The 12,539-nt window shown below is 35.8% G+C and overlaps 1 protein-coding gene and 1 long non-coding RNA gene across 7 annotated transcripts in view; one reads left to right on the forward strand and one right to left on the reverse strand.

The window, feature by feature from the left end:
- The window catches only part of SGMS2 (sphingomyelin synthase 2), a 113,441-nt gene that overhangs the window by 95,824 nt on the left and 5,078 nt on the right, over window positions 1-12,539 (forward strand). For 4 of the 5 annotated variants that reach the window (XM_017853068.1, XM_017853067.1, XM_017853070.1 and 1 more), the window contains one exon: window positions 1-4,681. In XM_017853068.1, coding sequence (XP_017708557.1) covers window positions 1-204 — 204 coding nt within the window. In that variant the 3' untranslated portion in view covers window positions 205-4,681. Of the gene's footprint in view, window positions 4,682-12,539 lie in introns of those variants that run through there. The other variant, XR_001881659.1, reaches the window with a different exon arrangement.
- Window positions 108-12,539, reverse strand: part of LOC108515889 (uncharacterized) — a 21,364-nt gene continuing 8,932 nt past the window's right edge. For both annotated transcript variants that reach the window (XR_001881665.1, XR_001881666.1), the window contains exon 3: window positions 108-200. This is a non-coding gene — a long non-coding RNA (uncharacterized LOC108515889). The remainder of the gene's footprint in view (window positions 201-12,539) is intronic.

Raw genomic sequence — 12,539 nt, forward strand, 5'->3', positions numbered from 1 at the left:
AACTTGAAGGTTTCTTCACAGACTAATTTCTTATCTCGAGCATGGTGGTTCCCCATCTTTTATTTTTTTGAGAAAAATGTACAAGGCTCAATTCCTTGCTGCTTCTCCTGGCCGCTGTCTTGGCCTCCTGGCTGCTTCAAATCATCATGCAAAAAGTATTCACGGGTTCAGAAGATTGGTGAAGACAATGAGAAATCAACCTGAGGAGCAAAACAAAGGCATCAGCTCTTACACCAAAAGAGTTAACGCTGTAACCAAAGGTATAGTTTTGTTTTTTATTTTAGGAGAACTGACTGGTAAATGAAGAAATGGACCAAATTTTGTGTAAATGAATAGAAAGATAAACAAAGTATTATCCTTTGACTGCTTTTCTTCTTCATCCCGAGAAAGATACACATTCTCTTGCAGCTCTTCATTCATTGGTGACAAGCCCCCACTCTGGGACTTTACTAATGAGCTTGTTAAAGAGGTGCCAAAGAACATATTCCTCCTTTCTTTATTCTTTCTCCACCAAAACCCTCTACTTCAAAATTTTTTCAGGATATTTTTCCTCCCAAGGTCAGAAGAATGTGTTAATATTTTAAATAAAATATCTGGACATCTACAGCCACTGTGTAAATAGAACAGCCTAATGTTGAGAGTGGTTTCTAGCATTAGGTTTAGCAAGGGGAAGATCCATGGGTTGTGCGTCAGCTTTGGGTGAATTTTGTTTCTACCCTGTCACATGGAAAGTTAGGGTTGAGTCCAGGAGTGCACACTGCTGCTGCCACCCAACGCGCTGTATCACTTTTAATTTTTTGTTTTGTTTTGTTTTTAAAAGATCATTTTATCTTAAAAAGGAAAGCTGATCCAAGTAAACATGAAAGTATTTGACACACACCCCACAGATTTTACGTGTGTAAACGTTTCACTTTAAAAGCTCTATGACAGATACAGAGGAAACATGAGGTGGTTTCTGCTAATGAGTGGCCCTTGAGTACACACTTAGATGCTGTCTGCCCTGTAAATTTGGATCTGGTGTCCCAGGGCAGTCAACTCTTCTAGCATAGGCTGAAAACACATGTGTGTCAACTGAGGCTCACGCCACTTGGGGAATGAGCCTGTTTCCCTTCCAGGCCAGGCCCTGGTGTGAGATCAATTTTAGGGCTCCTAATTGGAGCACAGAAATATATTTGGTCAAATTTCATTGAAGGTGATTTCTTCCTTTTTATGTTGTACTTTATGGAAAAACCAAGATGGAACCTGAAAGTTCCTTGCTAAAAATGTACCCTTGCTTTTAGCAAGAGACTCAGCTTCTCATAACTAGTCCTAAGGACATATGCCACAATTGAGTAATTTTACTTCTACCCTGTGAAAATAACATGGTGCTGCATTATAATATACTCTCGGAATCAGTGTGTTAGTTACAGCTACACAGTGAAGGGGGATGACTGTTTCTAAATTTCTTTAAGGTGATGCCAAAAAAATGGATTAAAAAAATCTGATCAGATTTAATGTTATCAGATTTAGTGCATTATTTAATGCTATTGGATCTTTTGGATAATTCTTGGCTTAATTTCTTAACTACTTTTGAAGGTTAATTTGCAAGACTTTTAGAAACCTTAGAAAAGTTTTAAGGTTGCAAAGTTATCAACACTAGGGCAGAGGGTGGAGAGGCCAGTGCGGGTAGAAGGAGGCAGTTATGTTTATATTGAAGGTAAAATTTTTCTTTCATTTAGAATGGAAAACATTCCCAAATTTATCATTATAAACTAGTCAGCTTTGACTGCACAAAATTGACCTTTAAATTGCTTGAGAAAAGCACAATGCAAATCGTTCAGAAGGGTCAACATCCTTCGGTGCTAAAATCTTGTGTATGTTTTCAGAATGGCTTTTTCTGTGTGTCGTAGAATAATCAATCACTAAAGGAAAGGTAGTTGAATTTAATGTCATGAAGCAAGACTCTTTAATTCAGTTATTTTAAACAAGAATTAAAACTCCAGACATTCTTGGCAGGCTTTGAAGCACACTGAATTTTCCAGTATTTCTTATTAAATACACCAATAATAAACATATGCCTAGTTTACCTGATGAGTTTAGACATAATTCTATATAATGTTCACTTATATTCATTTATTAAATAGCAACACTTGTGCAAGAACAAGGTGTTCAGCTTGAAAACACTGATTTTTAAGTTCCTGTTGCCCGATTATAAAGAAAATCATCTGACACAGAAGCCTGGATTTTGCTCTCCTAACACTGGTGTTTTCCTTGAGCCTCTAATTCAAATAAAACAAATTGATACACCTCACAGCCTTATTCAGCTGTGTCTGGATAACCCACCTTTCGTCTCTTGAATATAAAAAAAGTGTTTAAACTTAATAAATAAATAAATAAATTGTGCACCAATTACTACAGACCCCTGAAACAGTAAGCCTTGGATTTTAGTCAAGTAATCCAGTTTTTTTATTTTAAAAAAACCCCATCACCTTTTAAAGAACTTTAAAAACACCTGTGATGCCAATGTGGCCACTGCCATGTCTTTACACACACGTGTCGTATAGCTCTGTCATTCAGTTGAGGAAGTCCATGGTTTGCAAATAAGGGTGGGAGAATCAAAATTTCAGGATGGGAAAAAAAACAAATAGTAAAACCCATTTACATGTAGGAAAGAAAACTTGACCTTCAACCCAATGTGCCACTTTGGGATATAAAACAAGTACGATCTTGCCTTTGAAATCATAAATGTTTGGAGCACCTATTCTTTGCCAGTTAAGATACATATCTTATTATCCTTTTTTTTTTTTTTAAAGTCTGTGCTCCTGTTGAAGCTTTTCCTGTAATTTAGGTTGTCTGTGAAATACCTATAACATATAATTCCTATAGAGTATGCCGCATTTTTTTCTAAATGATTTCAAATGAAGTTCTCTCAGATCCTATCATTGAACTCGTCCACTAGATCTGAAAATAAAGCATCCTTTCCTGAGTCCACTTGAACTAATTGTGAATTTGTTACTTAACTTACTGGCATCTTGGGAAACAAGTTTTGCTGTGGAAGCAAGGCTGTTTTGAGAGTGAGCATTGAGTCTACTCTGGTTTGTGGATGACATTGCATTAGGGTTCTTTGCTGTATTACCAGTGCCCCCTTGTGGCAATATACTTTATGACTTGGAATGCAAACACCACTTTTAAAAGCCTGTTTTCAAGTTTTTGAAAGGCATTTGTTTTCTGTTATGTGTGCCAATAATCTGAAAGTATCATGTGAAAGGAATTATTTTAAAAGCATTTTAAACCTTTCCCAAAGGTAAAATGTGCTCAGATGATAGGCACATGTAATTCAACCTTTTATGCATTTGATCAAAGAAAATTTGTAGAACATTTTTACCTCTCATGATCACAATCATTAGTGTCTCCCTTTATAACGACCTACATTTTGTTTACTTTGAAACACCAAATTTGTTGTCTTGTTTTTTTTAATGACAGAACTCATGCAGTTTCTTTTTTCATTGAAAGTTCATATCTTGCCCCTTAAATAGTTTGAACATTTCTTTCTTAATTCTTTTTTGTTTTTGTTCTGCACTGTAAAACTGATTAAAACTTTAAGCCAATCTTAATGCACTAGCCTCTGTAGTGTAAGGAAGTGTGAGAAGGAATTTCTTAATGAGTTTACATGTTTAAATCAAGCATATTATAAGTTATATGCCATGTGTTGAAGGCTTTTCTATTTATATATATAAAGATTTTAGTATTTGTTTTAATGTCCTTGTATTGCAATAATTTAACTCCTTTGACTCAGTTGCTGAAAATATTTCTTCTGTAAAGAAGTGCTCTTGACTTCAACACCCAAACACTCAAAATCATGTCAATGGTACCCAAAGATAAGTTTTTATACAGATACACACCTTATAAGTTCTGATTTATTTTCTTACTCATTAATCTATGCTATGTTCTAAATAAATCATGAATGAGAAGAGTGCTTTACTGTGGAATTATTTAAAACTGTCCTTTAAAAGAAAAAGAGGAAATGATGAACAAAAACTAATCTAATTGCCAAGTTGGAATTCATTATTTAATTTACCTCCTATGCAACGATTAATGCTGCAAAATGTATGGTTATGTTACCGTATATTCACAAAAGAAATATTATTACAAGGTTTCAGAGGTAGCCAATTGCATTCTTTTGGAAATTTACTGTACTGTTTCAATGTGTTAAGTGCCTTGTTGTAAAGTAAAATTTTAAGTCTAGAATTCATTATTTTCCTGACACATATTTTTCATTATGATATCTACTGTATGCTATTGTGATAGTTTTATGAAATGCTTACATTTTAATCCAGTATGTAAATTTCAGAAGCTCTTTTCTCCTACCCACCAGTACCTTAATCATTGGTTTATCACATTGGATTCAAATTCAGGTTCCTTTTTCGATAAAGAGGAAATTTGTTTTCCATGCTTGTGATTTTGTGTTTGTAAACATTTCAGGAGGAATTCAGGAGTGTAACTATAGTTTATACTTCTAAAGTGTTGTCTTACATTTACATTTTTAAGTGCCTAATTGTTGAAACTGATTTATGTTTCTCTTCTAAAGAGGATATGTCTACTTGGTTTCTAATCTCTTTGGTTTGCTTTTTTAAAATGCAAGAGCCTATACTTTGTATTTACCTAATAAACCACAATGACATCAACAGTCTTTTCAAAATTATTACTGTTTCTTTCCATTTACAAAATGTGTCATTTTTAAAAGAGTTCTAGTTTTAGAGTACTTGTTAAAACCACAAGAGGGATATTTTCTTCAAAGACTTTTTAAAATAAAGTAATAACTTTCAATTAATGGATTTAAGGTGAAAAATAATTCAGAACAATACAAGGTCATTCATGGAGAAGAAAATCACACATTCCATGATTCTGATTTTCACTGTTCACAAGAGGACAAAGTCACTCATGAAAAGCAGACCCCTTTCTGTCACTATGTCTCCTTTATGCCTTCACAAGACAGAAGCCTAAGGTAATGTCCTCAACTGGAGTTTGCTAGACATTGCAACGGCAAGGTGCAGAAAGTTGGTTTTGAAGCTGCTGATGACAAATGTCCCTCCTCCAAGATAAATTTTGTAAAAGCAATTCAGTGGGGTGAAGTGAATAGGATAAGATAATAAGGTTCAAAGCATAAGTTACAGGAGATAGTCCATGCTTTATCCTTGGATTGTCTAGAAATGATAGAGCGTAGATCAGAATAGTTTTTCTGCCACCTCCACTCAGACCTTGGATGAGAAGCTCATCATAGTGATGTTCTGATTATCCTGTGGAAACACTGGCATGCTGATTTTGCTGGCCATATAGCTTCAAAGGCTGCCCTTATCTAGAATGCAGTGTGCAAGAAACTAATGTGAACTCTTGTTCATCGTGCAAGGGACTAACACGATTAGCCCCTTTTACTAAGGGGCTAATTCATTCTGGGTTCCATTTGTTTTCTTCATACAAAAGCTCTTGAGTGTGCCTCCTATGAGAGAATAAAACTCTGGGCATTTTTGAAAGTGCTGAGGATAGTGAAGTCTTTTAAAGTAGTACTCTGTCTCTTACTCCAGTAAGGAATCAATAGGAACTTTACAACTGCAGTTAAAGTGGCATTTTCAATCACACTAATCATGGGCAAGTTTCATAAGTAATAAAACCACTTTGAAACAAAAAAGAATGGTGATCATTCATGCTTGGTTTGAGATCTCTACCTCACAGCTGTTGATTTTAGAATCAGAGTGTAGTGGTGTGTCCAAACAAGTTTTGCCACCAGGATTAGATGCTAGTCTCACTAGAAAGTGAATTTAAATTCACTTACTTCAACCCCCATCCCATCCCCACCACATTTAAAGGTAGCAAAGTATCTATATGATCCATATGCCTACTTAACGACGGACTCAGCTTCAAGTCTGTAAGGTTTTTTGATTGCAGGTCATTACAGTCTTGACCCTGTGCAATGCCTTCAGTCTCTCCAGATGATCATGCTATTAAGAGGTCGCCACAACTTTTAATAATGTTCATTTTCTCTGATATTTTGAATCTCCTGCTGAGACATAGGAAGACAGGAAACTAGACTATGTTCACAAACCATCTGAGTGATTCTGTGTGCCATGCACTAGAGCTGCTGATACATAAAATTCCTGACATCAAAGTGGGAATGTCTGCACTCTAAGACTCGTCCATAACTCCTGTCACATCATAATAAATTCAATTGCATAAAATATATGCAAGTCTTAGGAAATGTTTGTAAGTTTTAAGAAATGTTGGTCAGGGCCTTCAAAGCCAGCTAGATGTTTCAGAAGTAGAAGTGAATTGCTTTTCTGGATGCATTGTCACTGAATTTTACCATTATTTTCTATTTAATATTTTAGCAAAATTGCAAAATAGACACCAAATTTTATCTCATCCAAAGGTTGGGAGAGGTGATGTGCCATGGTCTCTGAGCACCCATCCAGCACATTTTTGGCTGGGCATGCTGAGTGCAAGGCCCTAACTCCTGTTACCCAGGCCATTTCTCAGGATTGTATTTGCAGTAAGCAATGTTAAGTAATGAGGTAGCATATCACCCTAAATAAGTCTTTTTTTCTGTTTATGGTAAAGCAGTAAAAACGCCAAGCTCAGTGGTCCTCAGTTGAGGTGCAAACCCACTACATATGTAACATCTGTCTTGACCTCTCTAAGTCATCCCCATGGGATTTGAGAGACAAGGGAGCCAAAGGGACCATGCTGACACTTTGGCTACTGCTATGCTATGCATAGTGAAGTCCTTTGTCTCTGACTCAGGAGTCTTGTGTCTTCTTCCAGCGTCCAATGAAACAGGAACCAGGCTAACTTGTGGGCTTGTAAGTAAAGTCATAGATGCTTCAGAAACTGACATGTAAATTTTATTTTCTTCTAATACATAAGAATATCAGAAGCGTAATACTGTATTACTAATATAAGTTAGGATAGTAATGGATTATGTATTACTATGTGTGTGTATATAGATATATATATAAAATGCACATTTAATCCATATGTGGCACCTGTAATCAAACAGCATTTTACAGTTAACGCTTGACATACATTCTTTAATCTTCACAAAACCCTGTGAAGTAAGCAAGGCAAGAGAAGGTGACCTCATTTTATGACATGAAAGGGTTCATAAATGTTAGAGCTAGAACTTGAGTTTTGTTTTTGTGGGCTACAGCTTGCTGCCTCCCTGTCATAATTACTATGGTCACCATCACCGTTTGTTAGGGTTTTGTTAGGAAATTAGTTTCAGAAGCAAACTGTCCTTGGGCCAGGTTCTTTGTCACATGCTACAGATTTTTCTTAAAATTACAATTCACTACATTTCAAAGGGGAGAAAAGTTGACTCCTAGTGCAAAATGACTTGAAGGCAAAAGAATCCTCAAGAATCCTCAAGTGTCTGAGCCCACAAATTTGTTAGAATAAAGCAAACTCGCTGTTAATGAGTTTTAATGTCATATGTGTTAAGATTATGTTTCCAAAGCCCCCGCTCTGCCTGTCTTTCCCACATTTGTGCACACTAATCAGATACATGAATTGTTTGGCCATAATCTCTCCAGAAACTTCCAGAAAAGTGAAAGATGAATTGCTAGTGTGGAAATGTCTTTTTTCTAATAGAGAAGATTTCATTCACTAGTCTATGGTGCCCTTGACCATGGGATTAAAAGTGTTGTTATCCCAGTCCCAAGTATTAGGTTGGTGCAAAAGTAATTGCGATTTTTGCCATTGCTTTTAATTTCAAAAAACACGATTACTTTTGCAATCAACCTAATAACTACAGCTGATCCAGCACAGCGACACAATGTGTTTAGTACCATCCTGTACTACCAACAAAGTTACTGTATTTCACCAGTAACTAGTGAGTTGATTTTTTAATAACCTGCCTAAATATTGGAGAGAATATCAGAGTTTGGGCTGTTCTCAAGAGCATTTTGAGATTAAATTATATCAGAGTTCAGTTCAAAAACAAATAATTGTTCAATGTTGTTTTGTATAGCAGGCTTTACAAAAGAAGTGGTGACAAGACTTCTCCTGGAGCTATATAAAATGAAATTGCCCAAACTGAAAAAAATTGCAAATATGTAGGAATTAACCAACGCACTTAACCAGTGGATCAAAGAAGAAAGTACAAGGGGAATTTGAAAATATCTTGAGACGAATAACGAAAATACAGCATACCAAAACTATGGGATGCAGCAAAAATAGCAGCAAAAACAGCACTGAATGAAATGTATAGCTGTAAATGCATATGTTTTAGAAAAGAAGAAATCAATAATGTAACTTTAGATCTTAAGGGACTTGAAAAAGAAGACCAAATAAAATTCAAAGTTAGCAGGAGGAAGGAAATAATAAAGACTGGAGCAGAGATAAATAGAGAATAGAAAATAATAGAAAATCAATGAAATGAAAAACTGGTTCTTTGAAAAGAGCAACAGAATTGACAAACCTTTAGCTAGACTGCCTAAGAAGAAGGCTCAAATTACTAAAATCATAAATGAAAGTGGAGATATTACTACTGATTATACAGAAATAGGATTATAAGAGTACAATGAACAAATGTACACAAAACCTACCAGTATTGAATCATGAAGCAATAGAAAATCTGAACAGACCTCTAATTAGCAGGAAGGTAGAATGAGTAATCAGAAACTTTCCAACAAAGAAAACCCTGAACCATGGCTTTGTTGGTGAATTCTACTAAGCATTTAAGGAAAAAGTAGCCAGACATGGTGGCTCACGCCTGTAATCCCAGCTCTTTGGGAGGATAAGGTGGATGGATCACTTGAGCCCAGGAGTTTGAAACTAGTCTGGACAACATAACAAAACCCCATCTTTATGAAAAAAAAAAAACACACAAAAAAACAAAAAACCTGGGCATGGTGACACATGCCTGTGGTCCTGGCTACTTGGGCACAAAGTAGGAGGACTGCTTGAACCTGGGAGGTTAAGGCTGCAATGAGCTGTGATCACACCACTGAACTCCAGCCTGGGCAACATAGCAAGATCCTGTCTCAAAAAATAAAGAATTAAAACCAATCCTTCTCAGACGTTTCCAGAAAGAGGAAAGAACACTTCCTAATTTAGTCTATGAAGCCAGAGTTATCACCAACACCAAAGCCAGACAAAAACACTACCAAAAAAAAAAAAAAAAGACATATCCCTTATAAACATTGGCACAAAAATCTTCAACAAACTACTAGTCAGCTGAATTCAGCAGCATATTAAAAGGGATATATAACAAGACCAAATAGGATTTATTCCTGAAATGCAAGGATGGTTTAACATGAAAATTAATCAACATAATACATTACATTAACAGAATGAAGGGTGAAAAGGACATGATCATTTCAATTGATGCAGAAAAAGCATTTTACAAAATTCAACATTCTTTCATGATAAAACTAAAACTAGGAATAAAAGGAAGTTACCGCAACATAAGGAAGTTATCATGAAAAAGCCAGTTAACATCACGCTCAATGGTGACTAAAACCTTTTCCCCTAAAAAGGAAATGTCAAGAATGATCAGGAACAAGTGAAGAATGCCCAGTTCTCCACTTCCATTCAACATAATACTGGAAGTTCTTGCCAGAGCAATTAAGCAAGAAAAAGAAATAAGAGGCATTAAAATTGGAAAGGAACAAGTAAAATTAACCATTTCCATATGACATGATCTTATATGTTAAAAAATAAATATTCAACAGAAAACTTGTTTAGATTTCAAATCATGAGTCTGAATGAAAATTTAAAATAAAAAAATAAATTTTAAACTGTTTAATGAATGAATTCAGCAAATTTGCAGACAAAAACACACAATCAGTTGTTTGTATGCACTAACAATGAACAATCTGAAAAAAATTAAGAAAGTAATTTCATTTATAATAGCATCAAAAGAATAAAGTACTTTGGAATCAGTTTAACCAAGGAGGCAAAAGATTTGTATGCTGAAAGTACAAAACATTGCTGAAAGAAATTAAAGATCTAAATAGATGGGAAGACATCCCATGTTCATGGATTAGAATACTTGATATTGTAAAGATGACAATATTACCCAAAGCAATCTACAGATTCAATGCAATCTCTATGAAAATATCAATGGTGTTTTCTATAGATACAGAAAAACGTGTCCAAAAATTCATACGAAATCTCAAGGGACTAAAATAGCCAAATTGTTTGTCAGGATAGCCAAATTTTTCAGAATAGCCAAAAGTATTGAAAAAGGAATGGTTGGAGAACTCATATTTCCTTATTTCAAAACTTACTACAAATGTACAGTAGTGAAAACAGTGTGGTACTGGCACAAGGACAGACATATAGACTAATGGGATAGAATAGAGACCCCTGAAATAAACTCTCACATATATAGTCAGTTGATTTTCAATAAAGGTGCTAAGACCATTAGATGGAGAAAGGATTGGGGCAGGTGGGAGGGATTGCTGTTGTTGTTGTTGTTGTTGTTGTTGTCTGTTTGTTTGTTTTGAGACACAGTCTCACTCTGTCACCCAGGCTGGAGCACAGTGGCACAATCTCAGCTCACTGTTACCTCTGCCTCCTGGGTTCAGGCAATTCTTGTGCCTCAGCCTCCCAAGTAGCTGGGACTACAGGTGCATGCCACCACACCCAGCTAATTTGTGTATTTTTAGTAGAGATAAGATTTCGCTATGTTGGCCAGGCTGGTCTTGAACTCCTGGCCTCAAGTGATCTGCCTGCTTTGGCCTCCCAAAGTGCTGGGATTACAGGTGTGAGCCACCATGCCTGGGCAGGATAATGTTTTTAACAAACAGCTCTGTGAAAATTGGAAATCCACATACAAAAGAATGAAGTTAGACTCTTACTTGATACCCCATACACAAATTAATGCAAAAAATGGATCAAAGACCTAAATTTAAGAGCTAAAACTATGAAACTCTTAGAAGAAATAGATGAAGCTCTTTATGACCTTGGACTGTGTACTTATTAAGTATAACCTCAGAAGAATAGGCAATAAAAAACAGATAAACTGAAATTTATCAAAATTTACTTTATTGCATCAAATTACAATATGAAGGGAGCAAAAAGACAATCCACAGAATGACAGAAAATAGCTGCAAATCCTATATCTGATAAAGCAGCCGTCTCCAACCTTTTGGCACTAGGGACTAGTTTCGTGAAAGACAATTTTTCCACGGACCAGCAGGGAGGAGGGAGATGATTTCAGGATGAAACTGTTCCAACTCAGATCATCAGGTAATAGTTAGATTCTCATAAGAAGCATGCAACCTAGACCCTTCGCATGCACAGTTCACAATAGGGTCAGCACTCCTATGAGAATCTAATGCCACCACTCATCTGAAAGGAGGTGGAACTCAGGCAGTCATGCATGCTCACAGGCCACTCACCTCCTACTATACAGCCCAGCTCCTAACAGGCCACGGACTGGTACTAGTCTGCAGCCTGGGGGTTGGGGACCCCTATGATAAAGGATTCATATTCAGAATATCTAAAATGATCCTACAACTCAGCAACAACCAAACAACCGCTTTCAAAAATGGGCAAAGGATTTGAATAGACATTTCTCCAAAGAATATATGTAAATGTCCAGAAAGCACATGAGAAGATGCTCAGCATCATTAGTCATTAGAAAAATACAAGTCAAAAACCACAATGAGATACACTTTACTACCATTAGGATGGCTATTACGGAAAAGACAAACAGAAAATGACAAGTGTTGGTGAGGATATAAAGATATTGCATTCGCCATTTACAGAACCCATTAAAAAATAATAAAAGAAATTGCAACCCTTATTGTTGCTGGTGGGAATGTAAAATAGTGCAGCTTCTGTGGAGAATAGCATGTTGGGTCCCCAAAAGAATTACCATATAATCCAGCAATTTTACTCCTCTGTATGTAGCCAAATAAATTGAAATCAAGGACTCAAACAGATACTTGCACACCAGTGTTCACAGTATTATTCACAGTAGCCCAAAGGTGGAAACAATCTGTGTGTCTTTCAACAGATGAAAGGATAAACAATGTGATATATGCAACAATGGAGTATTATCCAGCTATTAAAAGGAATGGAATTCTGACACATGCTACAAACATGAGTAAACTTTGAAAATGTTATTCTAAGTTAAATAAGCCAGATACAAAAGGACAAATATATGATTCACCTTAAAAGAGGTACCTAGAATAGGCAAATTCATAAAGACAAACGGAATAGAGCTTGTGACTAAAGGAAAGGGAGAATGACAAGTTGTTGCTTATTAGGTACAGGGTTTCTATTTGGAATAATGAAACACTTCTAGAAATAGTAGTGATAGTTACACAACACTGTGAATGTACTTAATGCCACTGAACTGTACACTTAAAAATGGCTAAAATGGTAAATGTTACACATATTTTTACCACAATAAAAAAAACCAAAAAACTCCCAATATTTCAGCATATTTTTAATTGAAAGAAACCGAAAATAACTTAGATGTTTACTAGGAGAGGCTTGAGTAATAAGTTGTGACATACTTAAATCGATTTCTTAATGGGCTCCTTGGTTTGACC

This window comes from Rhinopithecus bieti, unplaced genomic scaffold, assembly GCF_001698545.2.
Source record: "Rhinopithecus bieti isolate Rb0 unplaced genomic scaffold, ASM169854v2 scaffold_35322, whole genome shotgun sequence".
NCBI classification, from domain to species: domain Eukaryota; kingdom Metazoa; phylum Chordata; class Mammalia; order Primates; family Cercopithecidae; genus Rhinopithecus; species Rhinopithecus bieti.